Source organism: Asterias amurensis, chromosome 6 (genome assembly GCF_032118995.1).
Source record: "Asterias amurensis chromosome 6, ASM3211899v1".
NCBI lineage: Eukaryota > Metazoa > Echinodermata > Asteroidea > Forcipulatida > Asteriidae > Asterias > Asterias amurensis.
Genome location: NC_092653.1, coordinates 10,854,567 through 10,876,014, shown reverse-complemented (window position 1 = coordinate 10,876,014; position 21,448 = coordinate 10,854,567). Strand labels below are relative to the sequence as shown.

Here is a 21,448-nt window from a genome sequence, read left to right as displayed (position 1 = left end):
ACCACTCTTTACATTTCGAGTTGCCCCTCATATGGCTCTTTAAAAAGAGTGGTGGTTGTTTCACTCTTTTATAGGGGTTTCACTCCAGGACAGAGTGAAAAATCACTCAAAAAGATGCAAACTTCAATCTGAAAGAGTCGAAGACCACTCAAAAAAGAGTTGTCCCTCATATGGCTCTTCAAAGAGTGTTTTTTCTCTCTTTTGCATTAAAGAGTAGCTGTATAACCGCCAATGTGGACACGGCCTAATTTATAATAATTTACCATTCGACACTCGATATTGTCCGCCATGTCTATAATTAATTACTCGTCTCGTCGTAGCTTTATTTGCTATAGACCCTCGTTTCGTGTAGAAAATCGAAGTTTACTTAATATGCATTTCGTGTTTGCGCATAGCCGTATATAGTTTTTATGCTTTTGTTAGTTTTTGTTGTTGATATATTTCCGCCTATAAAAAAACTCAATTAAATTTAATTAAATTGACAATTCCTCGCTGACAAATACGTCGAGTGTGACGAAAACGTATTCCGTTATAAACCGAAAGCGCATAATCTCGTATTTTAATAAAGTCGGAGTTTAGTTCATATTTGTTTGAATGTCATCGTGGGACAAACAGTACGGCCTATCTCCGGACAATTTCGAATATGTTTAAAATAGTCTAGATTTAGACATAAGCACGAATCTACAAGCACCATGTTTGTAGATTAGTGTGGATCAGCGTTTCTTATGATTATCAATTAACTAATCTAATCTTGAGGATAACTTGTTACAATGGTTGCGATTTAGCGATCGCAAGAGAGTACTGTCTAATGTGTCTGCTGCGAGAAACTCAAAATCCATACCGGTGTCCAGGGGAATTTTGTCCGCCGGAAATTCGGTCCCCCGTATGGGAACTTAACACGGGCTGGACGAGGAGGATTAGAAAAAGGACGCTATCTAAAGAAGTTTACACTTTGCCATTATGGGAGGGGTGGGGGATATCCGGGGGAGGGGGCACCACAGAATCTCCTGCCACAACGGCAGTTGAGTAGGGCCTATAGCCCCTCCCCCATCTCTCTTACAGTCAAACGACTTTCTTTTACATGCTTTGACCTAAACCCACATGTAAACCCTCACATTTAGTACATCAGCCAAAAATACCAGCAAGGAATCGAACCTTTGTCTGTCAGATGACGGGGCGGGCACAACGAAACATACCACACTCGAATCAATGGAAACTAAATTTCCCCGACGATGTTACATAACACAATTCTGAAAAACCACTGTTATGTCTTCTTTCATTTGTTGGGGCCACAAATACCTTTGCAAATCCGACTGGATTGGATCTGATTTAAACCCTAGTTCAGTGGAATCAATGACGACATAATGGCTTAATGTCGTCAAACAAAATACGTGCGGCCTGAGTTCATTGCTTGTGTGAAGGATCGTTGTGAACAACTTTTGATGAATTTGGCACTTTTCTTATTGTTAGAAAACTATGAATCGAAGAATATAGTCATGAGGTTTTCGATGCACGTCTTGGTGTTGTGCGTGACTGTAGTAAGGAGCGTTTTAACCCTTGATTTAACCAAAGAATCGGTAAGTTTGTTCAGTGTCTTATAGCCCCATAAATAGTGGCATAATATTAAAACGCTAGACCCCCCAAGCGGAGGGAGTCCAGCGTACTATTTATGGGGCAAATTTGTGTCGTATAACTGGGGAGAGGGTCACTTTCCTCATTACTGTTGTCACTGTCCACCATTTTTCTTCCTCCATGGTCCACCCTATCCCCCATAAGTAGTGCAAATTATTAATGTTGTCACTGTCCACCATTTTTCTTCCTCCATGGTCCACTCTATCCCCCATAAGTAGTGCAAATTAAACGATGCAATCCATGCGCTCTTGGCCATACGCCCAAGAGTACCTTCAGGGGGTAGTTCGAATAGAAACCCACCTTTTTGTGCCGATAGTTTCTCTTTGTGGTAAAGGTCTTTTATTTTAAAGGCAGTGGACACTATTGGTAGTTGTCAAAGACTAGCCTTCACAGTTGGTGTATCTCAACATAAGCATAAAATAACAAACCTGTGAAAATTTGAGCTCAATTGGTCGTCGAAGTTGCGAGATAACAATGAAAGAAAAAACACCCTTGTCACACGAAGTTGTGTGCGTTTAATGGTTGATTTCGAGACCTCAAGTTCTAAATCTGAGGTCTCGAAATCAAATTCGTGGAAAATTACGTATTTCTCTAAAACTATGGCACTTCAGAGGGAGCCGTTTCTCACAATGTTTTATACCATCAACCTTTCCCCATTACTCGTCTCCAAGTAAGGTTTTACGCCATAAATTATTTTGAGTTATTACCAATAGTGTCCACTGCCTTTAAGGTAATGAATAATGTTTTGTTTTTAGGAGCTGGGATCATCTGATCAAATCAGTCTTCAGGATTTGTTCGGTCTACGTCCACAAAGAGCCGGTAAGCTCATTCCATGTTTGCCTATAGGGCCTTTTTCACATCTACGGCTTCGGCTTTGGATTCGGCTTCGGGCTCCGTCCTCTCGTTTGAAGTCCTGAGCTTTTATTTTTATTTTTCACACCATGCAAAGCTTCAAACTCCACTTAATAATTTCTTTATTTCTCTGCAGCGTGCAATCTTCGGTGTTCTCGTGGACGGCTGAACAGGGAACAGTGCAAATGCATTTGTTGGGGGAACTGGGTTGGTCCAACATGCAGTGGTAACTAATTTGTTTGTCTGTGTATATCTGAATATCAACTGGAGACACTACTTGAAACGTCGAGAAGTAATCTCGTCGCTGTTCGGTCTTATAGACCGTCCTTCTTCAAGAATTGTTTTTAGATATTATTTAATTTTAATTTTATTTTATACAACATCCACAGCGCAAGCGCCAAAAGCGGATGGATATAAAATTAATTAATTTACAATAAAATACTACAAAACACTATAAAAGAACAAGAAACATATACATGAACATAAAAGAAACATCCATCAAAAATGAACGAAATGACAGGGCACAATATAATATCTTTTTTTTTTGTAAAACTGTTTAGGCCCTATACGTTTTATAAATTCCTCTCTATTATAATTAGCTGTTCCCACGTGGTAGTCGGAACAGCTATTTTTTTATTTATTATTATTATTATTATTTTTTTTTGGGGGGGGGGGGGTACTCTGCTAGCCTTACACCAACTACGTTTTTTTAATGGTCATACGTTTTAGGGGTATACTATGATCCTCTTCACTTATTGTGGCATATTTTCCTCTCCTTAATATCAATGCCACATGATAATCATTTTGGATCCTTTGTTAATGTCCTGGTTATTCCATAGTACGTCAATGCAGGAGTTTCCAGTTTGCGTGTGATGGCAGCAGACGATGCATCAATAAAATGAAAGTGTGTAACGGTCTAAAGGAGTGTCATGACGGTACAGATGAGGAAACATGTGGTAAGCCTGAAGGTAATCTAAAGGTATTCCACATTTCCCCAAAGTGAAATGATATCAGGGGGGGAGTCAAAGTCCTTGGTATACTAGATTGGACCATCCCACATATCTGAGAGGGGGGGGGATCAAGTCCCAGGGCTGCGGAGGCGTTTGTAAGAAGCTGACAGATTTGCACTCATACGTGCACAATATTGTACGGACATACAAACATGTACTACCCTCTGATAATGTGGAGTCATCCGTTCTTTGTATATAGCTTTCTTCCAGATGTCTTGCTGACAAGCCTGTGCTATAGGTTCTGAGGTTCCCAACACACCTCCATGCCCTGCCCGTTAACCAAACTTTTTGGAATTCAGCCAGTAACCAGTGGAAACTTCCTGCATTATGGAATTCATGGGGTGCACCATTTTTTTCTAAAAGGGGGAGGGGGAGGGGGAGGGGGAGGGGGTGGGGGTGATTCTGACCAATTAACACTGCAGTTTCCGTTTGTATCTCAATTACTATCTCACTTAATTATTATTATTATGAATACAATCCCCCTTTCAGCACTCTTGATGTACCATGTCCACATTATGTTCAAAGTTAGAGTGACGTTTTTTGTAAAACAATTACATTCTCTGGTAAGTGGACAAAAAACCGTTGATATTACTGTTTACATTAAAGCTTATAAAAGGTTTTAAAACAAAATTCAAGGTTTCAAATGGGGGGGGGGGGTGGGAAGGGTTGGCAAGGGGTGGCACGGGATAGGGGGGGGGGGCAAGGGTGGCACGGGCATCAGTGGTGGGAACACGTGCCCCCCCCCCCCATCATATACACTGCAAAAACTGGGGTGTTAAATTTACACCACGGGTGTTCTCACATAAATAGGTACCGAAAAGAGAATCAAAATTAACACCATTATGGTGTTTAAACAACACTAATTTATGCCAAAATATACATCGTGTTATTTTAACAACATAAGACGTATAGTTTTGATTCTCTTTTCGGTATCTAATGTGACAGCCCCGTGGTGTAAATTTTAACACCCAAGAAGTTGCAGTGTACCCTCCCTCTATAGTTATGCCACTGCACCAATAATTATTTGGAGTAGAGTGAATACAATAAAAATATACAATTAATACAAGTTTAAAACCTCAAATTATTCTCGTTGAACAGATTGCATCAAAGTATGTGCCAATGGCGGGACTCTCGAAGCTGAAACTTGTACATGTATATGCACATCGATGTGGAAGGGCAGCGTTTGTCGAAGTATGTATAATAGTGAACTATTATTATGTTAAAGGTACTGGACACGTTTGGTAATTACTCAAAATAACTGTTCCCATACAAAACTTAGTTGGTAACTTTTGATAGTATAACCACCACATTGTGAGAAAAGGCTCCCTTTGAAGTAACGTAGTTTGTAAGAATGAGGTAATTTCTCACGCAGAAGACTTCAGGCTTGAAACAATTTATTAATTTAGGCATCTGAAAGCACACACATTTTGTGCAATAAGGGTGTTTTTCTTTCATTGTTCTCTTGCAACTTCGATGACCAATTGAGTCAAAATTTTCACAGATTTGTTATTTTATGCATAAGTTGGTATACACCAAGTGAGCATACTGGTCTTTGACAATAACCAAAGATGTCCAGTGCCTTCAAATTTTGTTTAGAAAAGGCTCAAAGTTATGATCTGAACTATACTTTATTCCAAAAATACAACATTCTACCCACATTTCCTTTCTTGCATTTCAAGTTTGAGATACTTGTTTCTGAATCATGTTTTCTATTCCTCCCCCCCCCTCCCTTTGTGAAGTACCAAATCTCGCCAGTACTTGCGGCATTGTCCAAAAAGATATGTATCGTATCATAGGAGGAGCTGTAGCGTCTATTGAGGACCACCCATGGCAAGTCCAGCTCAGATACCGGTTCTGGCAAATGGCTTGGTTTGACTTTACCTGTGGAGGTACTCTCGTCTCGCCGAGACACGTTGTCACCGCAGCCCACTGTGTGTAAGATAATGGCTAATGCCCTCTCCTTTTTATCAGAAGAGGGTTCGAATCCCAGTCGTGACACTTGTGTCCTAATAAGCAAGACACTTGGCCATTGCTTTGTCCTTCGGATGGGACGTAAAGCCGTTGGTCCCGTGTGGTGTGTAACGCACGTAAAAGAACCCAGTGCATTTATCGAAAAAGAGAAGGGGGTTTTCCCCTGTGGTCCTGGCTGTGGCTGCTGTATGCGCCGTAGCACCTTATAATCGAGTCTCAGAATCTTTCTGTAAAAAATAAGCGCCTCGAGTATACCTTGTTGGTAGATACGTGCGTTATAAGACTCCGATATTATTACTTTTATATATTTCTTTGGGATAAAAAAGTCCTTCATTTCTTTCTGCAAGATATTTGAAAATATCTACAATGTTGCAAAGGTTATTTGGCAAAATCGCTGTGCAAATTTGCGCTGCATCTGTTGATCAGAAACTCCATAGCTTGAGTTACCGCTCAGCCACAACACACAATCGTTAATTAACTAAAGTCACAATTAGCACTGCGTTTGATACTCAAATAGTATTATAATTAACACCGAAACTTACTTGGTAACGAAGAGCGGAGAGCTGATGATAGTATAAAACATTGTGAGACAACTCCTTCACAAAGATGTTTTTTCTTTCGTTATTTTCTTACTACTTCGGTTACCAGTTGAGCCCAAATTTACACAGGTTTGTTATTAATTTATAAAAAATTTCATGGTTAGTGAGAATAATGGTCTTTGACAACCAAACATGACGGTAACCCAACATATGCATAAAATAAGAAACCTGTGAAAATGTTGGCTCAATTTATCATCGAAGTTGCAAGAAAATAAAGAGTGAGAAATTACTTCTTTCTCAAAAACTACCTTACTTCAGAGGGAGCCGTTTCTCAGCTCTCCATTGCTCGTTAAGTAAGTTTTTATGCTGACAATTATTTTGAGTAATTACCAATAGTGTCCATTGTCCAGTGCCTTTAGATGAAGTTAAATTAGATGTTACATATAGCCTTTACGGTTTCGTCTTCAACATACAGAATTTACAAATCGAGGCACTTGTGGCGACTGTACTTTGGCCGTTTCATCCGAGAAAGGGGAGGCAAGCAGGTTCGGACAGTCAAGAAGGTTTACATCCACGCTCATTACAACTCACTGACGAACAACAACGACATCGCTGTGATGGTTCTCTCGAGTCCAGTTGCCTTATCCCAATGGGTTTACCCGGTGTGCCTACAACAGGAGGAGGAAGAGGGTCAAGTGACGGAGTTTGACAGTCAATCGGAGTGTTATATCAGTGGGTGGGGATCACTAGGTGAGTTTGTGCTCATTTGCGGTACCTTATGGAGACTAAGGATAAAACAAAAAAGGGAAAACAAATTGTCTACACATTGTTATAGTTGTTGCGCATGGCGCCATCGACCGCCAAATCACTCAAACTCTCAGCCAATGAGAGCCTTTCACGCGAGCACGTTTCAACAAAAATGCCATTTTTCGGCAAGGTATGTGGAGCTATGTAGGGGGTCTAAAAAAACTATACACTTTTGAAATGGCTGCCGAATACAAAATATGTGATTCTGAATGGAAAAGTTCATATGTATGGACAGCTTATGGACTCGACTTCTGACACCAAAAAGTCCAAAAATAATTCATTCACTGCTCACTTTTGTAAAGGGTATGAAAATTAGGTTGCACAGGAATTAGCTTTCCAATTTGTGAGAGGTAAGTCCTTAGGAGCTTACAAAATTCAATCAAAGATGTCGGCTACTTATTCTTCACACCCAAGCATGGATTATTTTCGGACTATTTGGTGTCATATGAAAGTTGAGCCCGAAGGCTAATTATACATATAAACCTTTTCCCCCAGAATCATGTATTTTTTTATTCGGCAGCCATTTTAAAAGAGTTTAGATTTTTTTTTTTTTTTTTTTTTTTTTTTTTTTAGACACACGGTATGTTTTGAAGTATGAATGAGACCCAATTTATCAGCGGTTAATTCAAACCCACAACCTTGTTTTCTGTATATAAAGCGTCTGGTGGTAGTTTGCCGTACTACTTACAAGCTGCCCAAGTTGTTATTGTACCTCAGTCAGTGTGTGATGGGATATACGAGAGATACACTGATAATATGATCTGTGCATCAGAGTCATTGCAACTGCTAGGACACGTTGATACATGCCAGGTAAGTGTTAACCAGGGCCCAATTTAATAAAGCCTGTAAGCACACAAACTTGCTTAGCATGAAATTTCTTCCTTGATAAAAACAGGATTACCAACCAAATTTCCATTTGTTGCATATTGCTTGATACATTCAGCTGTGATTTGCTTATCCTGAAAAATTACGTGGCAATTTGGTTGGTAATCTTGTTTTATCAAGGAAGAAATTTCATGCTAAGCACATTTTTGTGCTTACAGGCTTTGTGAAATTAGGCCCAGAAAGTAAAAGATTCGTTGATTTATTTTTCAAATTTATATTTAGTTTATTAGGCAGTGGAATCCTTTGGTAATTGTCGAAGACCAGTACCACTTGGTGTATCCCAACATTCAATAAAAAATCTGTGAAAAGTTGGACTCAATTGGTCATCGAAGTTACACAAAAATAATGAAAGGGAAAAAACACCATTGTTGCACAAATTCTTTCAGACGCAATACAAGACTTTAGCTGAAGTCTTTTGTTATTTTGAGTGAGAAATCACCTCTTTCAAAAACTACATTGCTTCATAGGGAGTCGTTTCTCACAATGTTTTATACAACAGCTCTCTGTTATCGTTAGTAACGATAAAAAACTTACTTGGTAACGACGTTACCAAGTAAGTTTTTATGATAACATTTATTTTGATTAATTATCAATAGTGTCCAGTGCCTTAAATCGACTAAAAACATGTTGTAACTGGTTTGAATCGAGTTAAATTTTTGTAAATGGATACAAAATATTTATTGAAATAATTATATTGTGTTGGTTCTTCAGGGTGATTCTGGTGGTCCGCTGGTCTGCAGTTCTTTGGGTGAGTTTGGCATCGTCAAGTGGTACCTGGTGGGAACAACTAGCTTCGGTGCGGGCTGTGGGGAACCAGGGTACCCCGGTGTCTACACGAGAATGTCCAAGTACGTGACATGGCTTCGCCAAAAGATGACTTGAAAATGAGTGATACACACTAGGTATAAAAATTCATTTTCTTTAATTATAAGTGAGAGGCAAAAAAGTAATTACTCATCTCTCAAAATTGTATTCCAGTTATTTTGTTTTCCTTTCATATTTTTATTTCTTTCCATTCGATTTTTATATTTACAATACCGAATGATGTCAAGTACGATTAACATAATTTACAAAACTTAATACACACAAACGACTGTACCCTACTTACAATGCAAGTCAAATAATTTACATCACACAAAATTTAAAAAAAAAACTAAAAAAACTCCAAATGTGTCGAGTTAAATTCTCCCACATTGATCTTGTAAATCTGAATCAATTTCCCTTGTTCAGCAGAATAAACCATAATAATTTAACTTTTTTTTTAAAGAATGCACATTAAATTTGATCATCTTATCGAGCAGTGCAAAATTATTTTCTCTGCGTTTTCCTTAAGTATATACATGTAACAGGTAGACCAAACTACAATGCGAGTCTTTTTGTGGATGCTAGATGGCAGCAGAGTTACTAGAGCCCAGTTCTATATAGCTGTTAAGCAGAAAATTCTGCTGAAAAATTGCTTTGCTAAGCAAAAATAGGGTTTGGGTACCAGTCGCACACATGGTAACTGTATCGTGATCTAGCTGGTTTTTGCTGAGCAATTTTTGCTAAGCAAGATTTGTTTGTGCTAAGCAGGTTTTTATGCTTACAGGCTTTATGAAATTGGGCCCCGAGTTCAATAGATCTTTAAGACCAGTGCCCATCTTTATCCTTGCACATAAAAATAGGAGACATTAACATTACGCTGTCTTAATAAGTTTTATTTGGTGAATAAATATAAACCTAGTGTCAAAATGGACATCATGGCAACTGTTTGTAAAAAAGGTTTTATTTTCCCACAGAGTTATGAACCTGACATACAAAAGTGAGGTACTAAATAATTAAATCTTGCACCAGAACCCTAAAAGTTTTATCATCAAATTTTTCCCAGAAAAATTCAAACTTGTTTATTTTTTTCACCAGGCAAATTTTGACTGATGATTCGAAACAACAAAATAGTATAAATGTTTCATACATGCCAACTTAATGCATAAATATTGGTAATAAATCGTTTGTACATTCCTGCAGTGCAGGTAACAAGGTTGGGTCCCGACAAAACTCATTATTTGAACATTCAGTGTCTCAAATGAAAGTTTGTAAATTCCTTGACTAAAAAGAGCTATCAAAGTTTGTAAGCTATCATTTTGGCAAACAAATTGTGCAAGTGCATAAGCAATGCATGTTTAATGCAGAAAGTACTGAATTTTGGTCGTCAACTAAAGCCATTATACACTTTCGGAACAGGAAAAAAAAAAGTTCACAGATTTACAAATAAATTATAGGGTTTACAGAAGGTAACAGTAAAAGACTTCTCTTGAAATATTATTCCATGAAGTGCTTTACTTTTTGAGAAAACATTAAAACAATTCTCAATTCTCGACAACGAGAATTACGGATTATAGTAAACACATGTCATGACACGGCGAAACGTGGGTGGGTTTTCCCGTTATTTTCTTCCGACTTCGAAGACCGATCGAATCTAAATTTTCACAGGTTTGTTATTTTACATATAAATTGTGATACACGAAGTGTGGGCCTTTGGACAATACTGCGTACCTAAAGTGTCCAATGGCTTTAAGGACGATACAACGCATAAAGTGACAAAATATTCTAATTAATAAATAAACACGCGCTTTGTACAGAATTAAAAAACTGAAAATATAAGTCTGGCAGTCAATTTGTAAACAAAACAAATGTGCTCCCACAAAAATGAAAGTCAAAAAAATGTTTGAAAACAGTTTGAAATTGTACCAAGATTTTGTTTACGGTACCGGTATTTATTCCTGCCATTGCAGAAACCAAAAAAGGTCTCTGCATGTGCGCCATTGTATTATAATTATACTCATTTCTTTTTTTTACCAAATCAACTGGAATTTCACTTAGTTTCCATATCTATATGAAGCCACATATCATATATGTTTTAGTATCAAGTAAAAGATATTATCCTCTCTCACAAACAAGCGTTGGTCTGAAAAATCAGTCAAAAGTGATTTTAAGACAAATTGTTAATGTCATCCAGAACAAACAAAAAACCTTGGTATTAAGGCCAGTGTTACCAGGGAGATGAAGTTGTTTCTATATTACGACCATTATCCACTCATCGGTTGTCTGTTGTTGGTAACGTTGCTATGGTTACAGCACAGTGTACGCCGCTCGGCTCAGCCAAGTCTAGTTGTGCATGTTTATCTTGAAGCAGAAACAGTCGATCGTGTCACACTCCGGCGCCTGGCAAGCACAGTCGCATCCTGCACACTGTGGTTTGAGGAAAGGGGGGGGGGGGATGGAAATGGAGAAAGATGATATTGAAAAGGTCATTTAACATTATAATATATGGATTTACAACATCTTGTAAACCATTACATGGTGCTACGAAAAGGATTAGGGGCCGATTTCACCAAGCAATAAAATCCATCGTAAGACAAATCGTCAGTATCACGCGACTACAATTGATTTGCAGTTACGATCAATCTTATCTCTTTGTGAAATCAGACCATGGGGTGGATTTCACAAAGATAGTCCTAACTTAGGACTCGTCCTAGGCAGTACTAAGAGATAGGACTGGTCCTAAGTTAGGACCAGTAACTCATCCTAACTTAGGACTGGTCCTATCTCTTAGCATTGCCTAGGACTAGTCCTAAGTTAGGACTACCTTTGTGAAATCCACCCATGGTCTCACATTTCAAACGTAGTCCCACATACCTTGCAGGAAATGCTGTATGTTGAAGCGCCTCGAGTGTCATTGAGTGACAGATATGCACGCTGTATATGAAACTACCATTTTTACTTTTATTTATTTATAAAGGGCACATTCTAAAATACATTACTCATTGTGCTTCGGCAAAATGAAATAGATGTACAATGATTAAACACATTGATTAAACTCATTGCTAAGAACAGACAAAGAATGCTTGTGTAAAGAGCAGTCGTCTTTAGTTCTGTTTTGAAAGTCTCCACAGAAACAATTACATGTATAAATTATGATTAGTGAGAACATTTGTGTGGAATTAATAGCAAAGAATAACTGGACTGTCATTTACATGTATGACCAGCCCCTGCAATGAAATATAGCCCTGTATGGAAATTAACCTATATCTAAAAGAAAACCAGGCAACAACTGCAGATATAATATTTGGAAATGTCCAAAGAGGTCTAATGACAATGATTTTTTTTTCAGTTATTTCTTTATTTCCCAGCCGTCTGTGACCTGATTTAACACATGTCATCATCACACTAATCTTGGTTGCACCATTTTAGGAGTCAATGTTCCGGTGTGTTATACAGTCTAATTCACATGCAATTTGACTCCCAAAACGGTGAATGCGGCAGACAGTGGCTGCTCGTGACATTTGTATGCTTTTGCGGACTAGTCACTGTCATCAATTAGTGTACATGTAGTCAGATCATACGATTATATAACACTATGCTTTACATTGTATAGCATATTAACATGGGTGAAACATAATGACTAATGACTAATGAATAATGAAAGATTTCACAATGAATTTTCAAAGATTGTACATTTTATCTCGGGTCCTTTTCAAAACCATGGCTCAAGTCTGAAAACAAAATACTGTCTGCGAATTTAAATGCGATATGAATTTTGACTTCAATGACTAATGAATAACGAAAGATTTCACTATTAAATGAATTTTCAAAGATTGTACATTTTATCTCGGGTCCTTTTTAAAACAATGGCTAAAGTCCCAAAACAAAATACTGTCTGCGAATTCGAATGCGTTATGAATTTTGACTTCACAGCCCTGTTTTTTGCAGCAAATGTTTCGCAGGAGTTGAGCACATTTCAAGTGATGCCAATTATTCGTTGCACATTTGTGACGTCAAAAGTCGTTTCGCAATCGCATTCCCAGGGAGAATGAACCGGGCTTAAGCCAGGGTTTCCAAAAGGGTCTTACACTGCCATGGAGAGTGATTTGCATAATGGATGATCATAAGATGTAACTGCAATAAAACTTTGATACAACTGAAGCAAAGCAACTTTATGAGAACTAGTTTTCCTGAACACATGCAATAAGCAGGATTTGACAAAAATATATATGGGAAAGACCTGAGTTGAGATCTTGACATCATGGTCTTAAAACAGATTCAACATTTCTACTGTCATTGACAACCAAATCCTAAATTAAAATAGGATATGTGCATTGACAGAATGAAACAATTGGGAAGAATGAGCATATTTAACCTTTTCAGGAGACCTTCACTGCAAAATTGATATTCAACTTGCCCAAGACTAAGTAATGTATAAAGCTTTGCATGGTGTGAATAATAATAAACTATATAAACTTGTGGTTACAACAAAGTACGAAATCACTTTTTGAGGGAGTGTTGACTCTAAAAAGAGCCGGTTTGGTCTGAAGATGAGCAGAGTATACTGTTCGAAACCGCTTCCAAACAAGCCTTGCTAACACTAACAGACCAATTTTAAATGTACGTCCAGTGGACTAAAGGTACTTCTACAGATGAAGACACCCAAATGTCTTCAATAAAAAAAACCAGGATGATAAACAAAAATACTCACTTCACAGCTCAGACAGGAGCAAAGACCCCCATCCCCACAACATGAGTCAGTTAGGCTCCCATCACAACACGATGGGCCACCACAACTGCAACAGGACTTGAGAAAGAGGTTGTGTGTGTGTCGAGAAAGGTAAACATTCAGGGGTGGTTAGTAGGGGTGTGGTTAGTAGGGGAGGGGTTAGTAGGGGTGTGGTTAGGAGGGGTGTGGAATGGTTATTATGGGGTGTGGTTAGTAGGGGGTGTGGTTGGTCGGAGTGTGGTTGATTTGGGGTCTGGTTGATTTAGGGTCTGGTTGGTCGGGGTATTGCTAAAAGGGGTGTGGTTAGTAGGGGAGGGGTTAGTAGGGGTGTAGTTAGGAGGGGAGGGGTTATTAGGGGTGTGGTTAGGAGGGGAGGGGTAAGTAGGGGTGTAGTTAGTAGGGGAGGGGTTAGTAGGGGTGGGGTTAGTAGGGGTGTGGTTAGGAGGGGAGGGGTTATTAGGGGTGTGGTTAGGAGGGGTGTGGAATGGTTATTATGGGGTGTGGTTAGTAGGGGGTGTGGTTAGTAGGGGGTGTGGTTGGTCGGAGTGTGGTTGATTTGGGGTCTGGTTGATTTAGGGTCTGGTTGGTCGGGGTATTGCTAAAAGGGGTGTGGTTAGTAGGGGAGGGGTTAGTAGGGGTGTGGTTAGTAGGGGAGGGATAAGTAGGGGTGTAGTTAGTAGGGGAGGGGTTAGTAGGGGTGTGGTTAGGAGGGGAGGGGTTATTAGGGGTGTGGTTAGGAGGGGTGTGGAATGGTTATTATGGGGTGTGGTTAGTAGGGGGTGTGGTTGGTCGGAGTGTGGTTGATTTGGGGTCTGGTTGATTTAGGGTCTGGTTGGTCGGGGTATTGCTAAAAGGGGTGTGGTTAGTAGGGGAGGGGTTAGTAGGGGTGTGGTTAGTAGGGGAGGGATAAGTAGGGGTGTAGTTAGTAGGGGAGGGGTTAGTAGGGGTGTGGTTAGGAGGGGAGGGGTTATTAGGGGTGTGGTTAGGAGGGGTGTGGAATGGTTATTAGGGGGTGTGGTTAGTAGGGGGTGTGGTTGGTCGGGGTGTGGTTGATTTGGGGTCTGGTTGGTCAGGGGTATTGCTAAAAGGGGTGTGGTTAGTAGGGGAGGGGTTTGAGGCTAATGGGATAGGGCTAGTGGGGTAAGAGTAGGAGGTGAGTGGGATGGGGATGAAGAAATAATGGGGTTGAAGTTTGAGGTTAGAAGTGAGATACAGGTATGGGGTAATAGACGGATTGGGATTTGAGGTAATAGTGGAATTGGGGATTGAGGCTTGTAGGATAGGGATGATGCTAAATGTGATAACAATATGAGGCAACAGATGGAATTCGGATAGGGTGCCTAGTAGTGGGTAGGTGTTTGGTAGGTAGGATAGGGTGCTTAGTGAAGGGGTGTTTGGTAGGTAGGATAGGGTGCTTAGTAGTGAAGGGGTGTTTGGTAGGTAAGATAGGGTGCTTAGTAGTGGGTAAGTGTTGATGTAGGATAGGGTGCTAAGTAGTGAAGGGGTGTTTGGTAGATAGGATAGGTGCTTGTGTGAATGAGTGTTTGGTAGGTAGGATAGGGTGCTTAGTATTGAAGGGGTGTTTGGTAGATAGGATAGGGTGCTTGTGTGAATGAGTGTTTGGTAGATAGGATAGGGTGCTTAGTGAAGGGGTGTTTGGTAGGATAGGGTGCTTAGTAGTGAAGGGGTGTTTGGTAGGTAGGATAGGGTGCTTAGTAGTGGGTAAGTGTTGATGTAGGATAGGGTGCTTAGTAGTGAAGGGGTGTTTGGTAGATAGGATAGGGTGCTTGTGTGAATGAGTGTTTGGTAGGTAGGATAGGGTGCTTGTGTGAATGGGTGTTTGGTAGGTAGGATAGGGTGCTTAGTAGTGGGTTGGTGTTGACGTAGGATAGGGTGCTTAGAAGATTTTGGTTGGTAGGATAGGGTGCTTAGTAGTGGGTAGGTGTTTGGTAGGTAGGATAGGGTGCTTGTGTGAATGAGTGTTTGGTACACGTATAGGGTGCTTAAAGCCATTGGACACTATTGGTAAACAGTATTGTCCAAGGCCCACACTTCGTGTATCACAACTTATATATAAAATAACAAAATTGAAAATTGAGACTCAATCAGTCATCGGAGTCGGGAGAAAATAACAGGAAAAACCAACCATTGTTTCTGCACGTTTCACCGTGTCATGACATTTGTTTAAAACAAATCCGTAATTCTCGATATCGAGAATTGATATTGTTTTAATGTTTTCTCAAAAAGTAAAGCATTTCATGGATTAATACTTCAAGAAAAGTCTTTCACCATTACCTTCTGTAAACCCTGTAAACTTTTATTTTGTTGCTGTACCCAAAGTGTCCAATGGCTTTAATAGTGGGGAAGGTGTTTGGTAGGTAGTAGGGTGCTTAGTAGTGAAGGGGTGTTTGGTACATGTAGGTAGGATAGAGGGTGCTTAGTAGTTGATGTAAGATAGGGTGCTTAGTGACGAATGGGTGTTTGGTAGGTAGGAGATGGTGCTCGTTAAGTAGTGAATGGGTGTTTGTTATCTAGGGTTTGACACACAACAATCTCTCAATGCAACCAAAAGTACACATGTACATCTTTTATCATTTCACTGAATGATCAGGAAAACCTTTGATCATTTCAAATGAAACTCTGCTAAACACAGATATATCCCTCACAAAAACTAACTACAAAGGAACAAGTCTTTAACCACTTAACATTGGATAAAGTGTTTATCCGCAAAAATACTTTTGAAAGACTAACACACAATACGGTGGATGTTTTTTATTATCTAGAACAACTCAAGATTTTCCTACAATTGTTTTACTGATAGTCGGACAGCTGACAATTACTTCTAAGAGACTTTCAAGCAATGACGCAATGAAGATCTAACAACGATGACAGTTTCTAATTTGGCTTTTACCCTTACACTGTATGTATTAAGCACTGTAAACTCAGTACTTTCCCGAGTTCTGTGAACAAAATCCATAGGCCATGACCATAGCTAGCTAGAGCAGATGTCTTACCACTAGACCCCCAAGCTAGCCCGATGCCTAGAGGCTGTTCAAATCCTTGGCATAGGGGGTACCACATGATTTAATCAATGTTAATTTGTTTGCAACAGGGAAAAACAATATAATTTGGTTTAACCTTCTAACACATAACACTTTCACGGAATATTGAAATGTTTAAAATCAAGACGAATCAACCTAAAACATCAAAACTTTTTTAGCAACGAATGGAAGAGTTCAGATGAAAACAATAGTGCATTGTAAGGCCAATAGCTGTACATATTACAGACACTTACTAAAGGAGTCTTAAGATTCTGTAGAGTATAGGAAGATGAATTTATGGAGGATTTAACAGATGGAAAAACAAAAAGATGAAAAGCAGGATACCAACGGTGAGCCCGTAATAAGATGGAGCATGATGCGAGTTAATGTCCTCTCTTGGTATCGAGATTGCTTGCTTTGAAGACAGATCTTTGAAGACGCATGCATTTAATGAGATAACGATTAAGATGACTGCATGCTTTATGATGATGCAGTGATGAGTTGCTATGGTAACTGGTGTTGTTGGCAACCAAGAGTCCAAATCAGGATATAATTGTACCCACGTTGGGATAACCAGTGCCCAATTTCACAAAGTCTGTCAGCACAAAAACTTGCTAAGCACAGAATAGTATTGCTTAGCAGAATCAGGTTACCAGCCAAAATTACATTAAGTTTGCATTGTTGTGGCTGGTGCCCGACTCAATTTTGCTTAGCAAAGAAATTTGATAAGCAATATTTTCTGCCAAAACATAGGATTCGAACTGCCTCTAGCTGCCGGGCAACCTCGGTAGTCTAGTTGGTAAGACACTGCTCTAGAATTGCAAGGGTCGTGGGATCAAATCCCACCCGAGTAACATGCCTGTGATATTTTTTTCACAGGACTCGGGAAAATACTGAGTATACAGTGCTAACACACATCGGTGTATGGGTAAAAAACAAAATTAATATTTTTTATCCCCGATGCAAATTTAACATCTACAATATTTTCTGCTTTTTTAAAACAGCTTTATGAAATTGGCCACAGGTTTCAATGAGAGTAAGTGTAAAAATGCCAAAAAGTATCCTCATTTATTAGACACAAAATGTTCTCCGATCAGGAGTAAAGGTATATACCCCGAAAAAGGTACACTATCTGAGATTGCATAGAGGTCACCCAAACAGGGTACAATATATCCCCCGATCAGGACTTCATGGAAAAACCATCAACACCCCTGGGCAATGAAGCAATCAATCGGCTGATGAAAGACATTCATGTAAAAGCCATCGTCAAAAACAACTAAAATACTCACTTCACACCCGGTGCTTGAGCAGGTATCCCCGCCCCCACATAACTAAAAATAATATATTTTCAAGGTCAGGGGAAGAAGAAGGATTTGTCAAAGAAACTCAGGAGGCTACATGTCAACTAATCGGGGTTGATATTAGTTTATTGGTACGATTACTATCAACTTATCAGTTCAATAACTATCAACTTCGGGTTGATAGCTATTGACTTACTGGTATCATAAATATCAACTTATTTGGTTGAATGCCTATCAACTTTCAAGTTAGAATGGGTAAATAAAAAATTATTGTGGCGACAAATGTCAATTGATCAGGTCAATAACTATCAACTTTGGGTTGATAAAACTATTATCTTACTAGATTGATGCGATTTATTAGGCTGATAAATATTGGGTTGATTAAAATCAAAGATGATTCGAAAGTTATTTAACTTTGGTTGGTTATCAATTTTTTTGACTTTTTGGACTCGGAATAATTAAAAACCTTGTGAAATTATTAGTTTAGGTTAATCGGGTTAGTTCATTCTGGACATTTTGTTAAAAGATAAAGGATAGCTATGTCATGTTATGTTAGTTCAAAAGTCAAAGTTAAAATCCAACAAGCACACTTGGCATTCAAATAAACTTCATAGGCTACTGAATTGAAAACACAAATAGAGGGGAGAAATCTGAAGATTTGTGATTATTATGATCTGAAAATTGAAGCAAACTTAGTAATGAATAACTTAACTTGTTTTATTTTTCTATGGGCCATTTCGAAACCACGGCTTAGACTCGAGCTTCAGCTTAGGCTGCTTCTATATGATTTAAGCCCCATAGCGAAAGCACACATTTTTTAGAAAACCTGAAGGAGTCTAAGCCAGAACCCAAGGCAGGGTTTTTAAAAATGCCCTAATGATGAAGCTTACAGGGTAAAATGCAAACATTTCTTTGTATGCCTGAGCCAGATTTTCAGGTGTACATACTGGCTTGATATATCATTTGATACGAGGATAGTGGACTAGTCTGACTTACCTCGAAACCTGAGCTGTCATCTCCACAGCAGGTTTCATTTTGACACGTCTGGCAGGATAAACATTTAGCAATGCTGCACCTCTGAAAATAATGAAAGAAAAGAAAAGAAAAACGTTTAAAATTTGGAAACAGCACTAGCTGAAGCCCAGACTCCATTCTCCCTCACCAGTCTCCCCTTACCCCTCCCCTCATCCCTTCCCTCAACCATTTCATACCCACATCATCAGAAGGTCCAAACAGAGAGTCAAGACATGATTTGGTGTTAGGGTAAGCACAGCAGTTGCACCCCTCGGCACAAGAGATCCAACTGCCCCAATATGTTTTTCCTCCCCATCACATAGACCCCCCTCCCCCTCCCTCCCTTCCCTCAACCCTTTCAGAGGGTGCGTTCGATTAGCTTCCCTGACAAGAGCTAATCGAACGATCACTCACCCTCTCGTGGTGACGTCATGCACCTTGGGCCAGCCCCAAAGTGACCCACTCCACACGCAGGGCACTGATCAGGGGCTAACCCAGGTGAGCCCCTGGAATGACGTCAAAACTATTCGAACGTACCGGGGGCAGACCGGGGTCGACCCAGGGAAGCTAATCGAACGCACCCATACTTACATCATCAGGAGGTCCACACAGAGAGTCAAGACATGACTTGGTGTTAGGGTAGGCACAGCAGTTGCACCCCTCAGCACAAGAGAGCCAACAATCACAACACTGTAGACTACCGTCTTCTTTTCCGCAGGGTGAGCAGGCCATGCAGATGCCCCGTGCCTTGTTTCAACAACAAACAAGCGTTTTGTTAAATACAAGAAATAATTATTTCAATTGCAAAGCAACACAATGCGGACTTAATTACCACAAAGACAGTTTGTTAACACCATTTTATACAACATGATTGAAGAAATGATAACTTATCACAAACATTGACTTATCACAACAACACCATCACAATTTTCAAACCATGTAAATTATTTGCAATTCTGTGAACATTTATATTTTGAATCTTTTACCTATGTCTGACACCCTTTAAAAATCCACAAACAGGCCTTGAATTTCCCTCTTAAAGGGCACACCCATTTTTCTCTTGTAAGGGGCACTTCTATGAGGAAAATGTAAACTTGTATTGGAACTTTGCAGAGAGGGCACCATAGCAAAAGTACAGGGCACCACAGCAATTGATGTGGGTGCAGTGGGTTATTTTAAGGCCTACACAAGTTAATATTTACCACAAGACATTGGCGAACCACAAGAAGAATAACAATTAGAAGTAGGTATCCTCCGACGGCTAAAACAACGATGACTGGGACGGGCAGGAGCAGCTCATTGGGGGCTGGTGTCGTAGCCTGTTTAGAGAAAAGAATTAAATAGATGGTTTTTTGGGGGGATTATGAACAATTTTAGGGCACAGCAATTTTTCTCTAATAAGGGGTAATTCTAAGAGGAAAATTTTAATTTCTTTTGGAACTTTGCAAAGGGCACCACAGCAAAGGCAAAGGGCACCAAGGCAATTGCTGTGGGTGCCTTGGGTTATTTTGAGGCCTGATGAGTGTCGTGTTTCACGAATGTTTGATTTCAGTACTGATTTTTCCAAGACCTATAGGCATAATGAATATATCCACAGGCAACTTCTTTTGTGACGCTACAAAATTAAATATGGCACCAGTCACAAATCAGTAATTTTAGTTGTTAATTTGACTGGTACATGTAACCAAAATTCTGCTGAGCAAGATTTTTGATGTGCTAAGCAAACTGTTTATGACATTCTATACTTACGGTTTCCATGAGGCAAGACCCTACTCAACAGACGCTACATTAAGTTGTGTTTACTTGAGCACCAAAGACCATCGTACCGATAGATCATCATTATTGTTAAATGTTTGCTTTGACAAGATGTTTGGCAACAGTTCACACTGTCAAAGCTGTGGAAATAAAAGAGAATATCAGAAAACTTTATTTATTTTGCGCGAAATGATGTCAAATGGGGAAAAAGCATTTGAAGTCACCTTCAAATATTTGATCCGCCTGAATATGAATTTACAGTCAGGCATGGTCAGGAGTTAGATTCAAACCCTTATATTGTGATGACTCAGCCACCACACCACCACTTGAATTCAGTGCTCTAGATCACTTGAATGCGACACGCAGTCAGCGTTTTGGCATTGCAGTTCTACTGTAATTATTTGTGGTGAAGCGAGCTGCTTGTCTTTGAATTCTTTCCAGGGCTTGACAGTTCTTTTTACATGTGGATTGTGGGTCCCAGGGCCAGGTAGTTGCGATAACGTAACCCTCCTGCCGCCGTCGGCAGGAGGATTACGTTATGGCAACTAAGGGCCAGGCTGCTGTAGTGTGGCATCCTCTTTTAAATTTAGAATTAACAATGATCAATGAATGTAAAAGAATGATTTACAGAGCATGACCTACACAGCAAATGTACTGCGATAATCGTAATAATGTGACCATAGGATGGAGGGTTACTAAACTCATTCACACTCGGTCATTGCAGTGTCCATCATTGTCCACGAATGTCCCAATCGACATGATCAACATCAATCACGGTTCCTCAATCACAAAGCAAAGAAAGGGTTCATCACAAAAAGTGCAAATAAAAATGTCAACACAATCAACTCAAAAAGGCACCCGACCCGATCAACACACACTCAATTTGATCCCTTTCCGTTTCGAACAAGTAATACATACACCGACAAATTGTACCCTTGCTCCAAAAATCCATGAAATTTCATAGAAATGTGTACATTTAAACAAAGAGCAACTTACCGATTGAACTAGCCGCGCAGGAAATATTCAAAAGAGCTTCTCTCGTTGCTAGTCGGCCATCATGAATTTGACGCCGTACCAAATTTGCAGCACAAGAGGGCGGTAGACCAACTCA

The 21,448-nt window shown here is 39.6% G+C and overlaps 2 protein-coding genes across 4 annotated transcripts; one reads left to right on the top strand and one right to left on the bottom strand.

The window, feature by feature from the left end:
- The first annotated feature begins 1,285 nt into the window (after window positions 1–1,285).
- On the top strand, window positions 1,286–9,427 carry LOC139938909 (tryptase beta-2-like). 2 transcript variants are annotated; one of them, XM_071934568.1, is made up of 9 exons: window positions 1,286–1,577; window positions 2,388–2,451; window positions 2,621–2,710; window positions 3,324–3,440; window positions 4,593–4,685; window positions 5,234–5,429; window positions 6,480–6,754; window positions 7,470–7,621; window positions 8,408–9,427. In XM_071934568.1, exons 1-9 carry the CDS (start codon window positions 1,443–1,445, stop codon window positions 8,576–8,578), a joined length of 1,293 nt encoding a protein of 430 aa, XP_071790669.1. In that variant the 5' UTR covers window positions 1,286–1,442; the 3' UTR covers window positions 8,579–9,427. The 2 variants fall into 2 exon arrangements, with proteins under 2 accessions (XP_071790669.1, XP_071790668.1); XM_071934567.1 differs by having other exon boundaries at window positions 3,324–3,452.
- Window positions 9,428–10,517: 1,090 nt separating this feature from the next.
- Window positions 10,518–21,405, bottom strand: LOC139938910 (uncharacterized). Of its 2 annotated transcripts, XM_071934569.1 has the most exons (7): window positions 21,334–21,405; window positions 20,332–20,477; window positions 19,785–19,901; window positions 19,174–19,329; window positions 18,565–18,645; window positions 17,557–17,598; window positions 10,518–10,924 (listed from the first exon to the last, which is right to left on the bottom strand). In XM_071934569.1, exons 2-7 carry the CDS (start codon window positions 20,338–20,340, stop codon window positions 10,841–10,843), a joined length of 489 nt encoding a protein of 162 aa, XP_071790670.1. In that variant the 5' UTR covers window positions 20,341–20,477; window positions 21,334–21,405; the 3' UTR covers window positions 10,518–10,840. The 2 variants fall into 2 exon arrangements, with proteins under 2 accessions (XP_071790670.1, XP_071790671.1); XM_071934570.1 differs by lacking the exon at window positions 17,557–17,598.
- Between the last annotated feature and the right edge of the window lie 43 nt (window positions 21,406–21,448).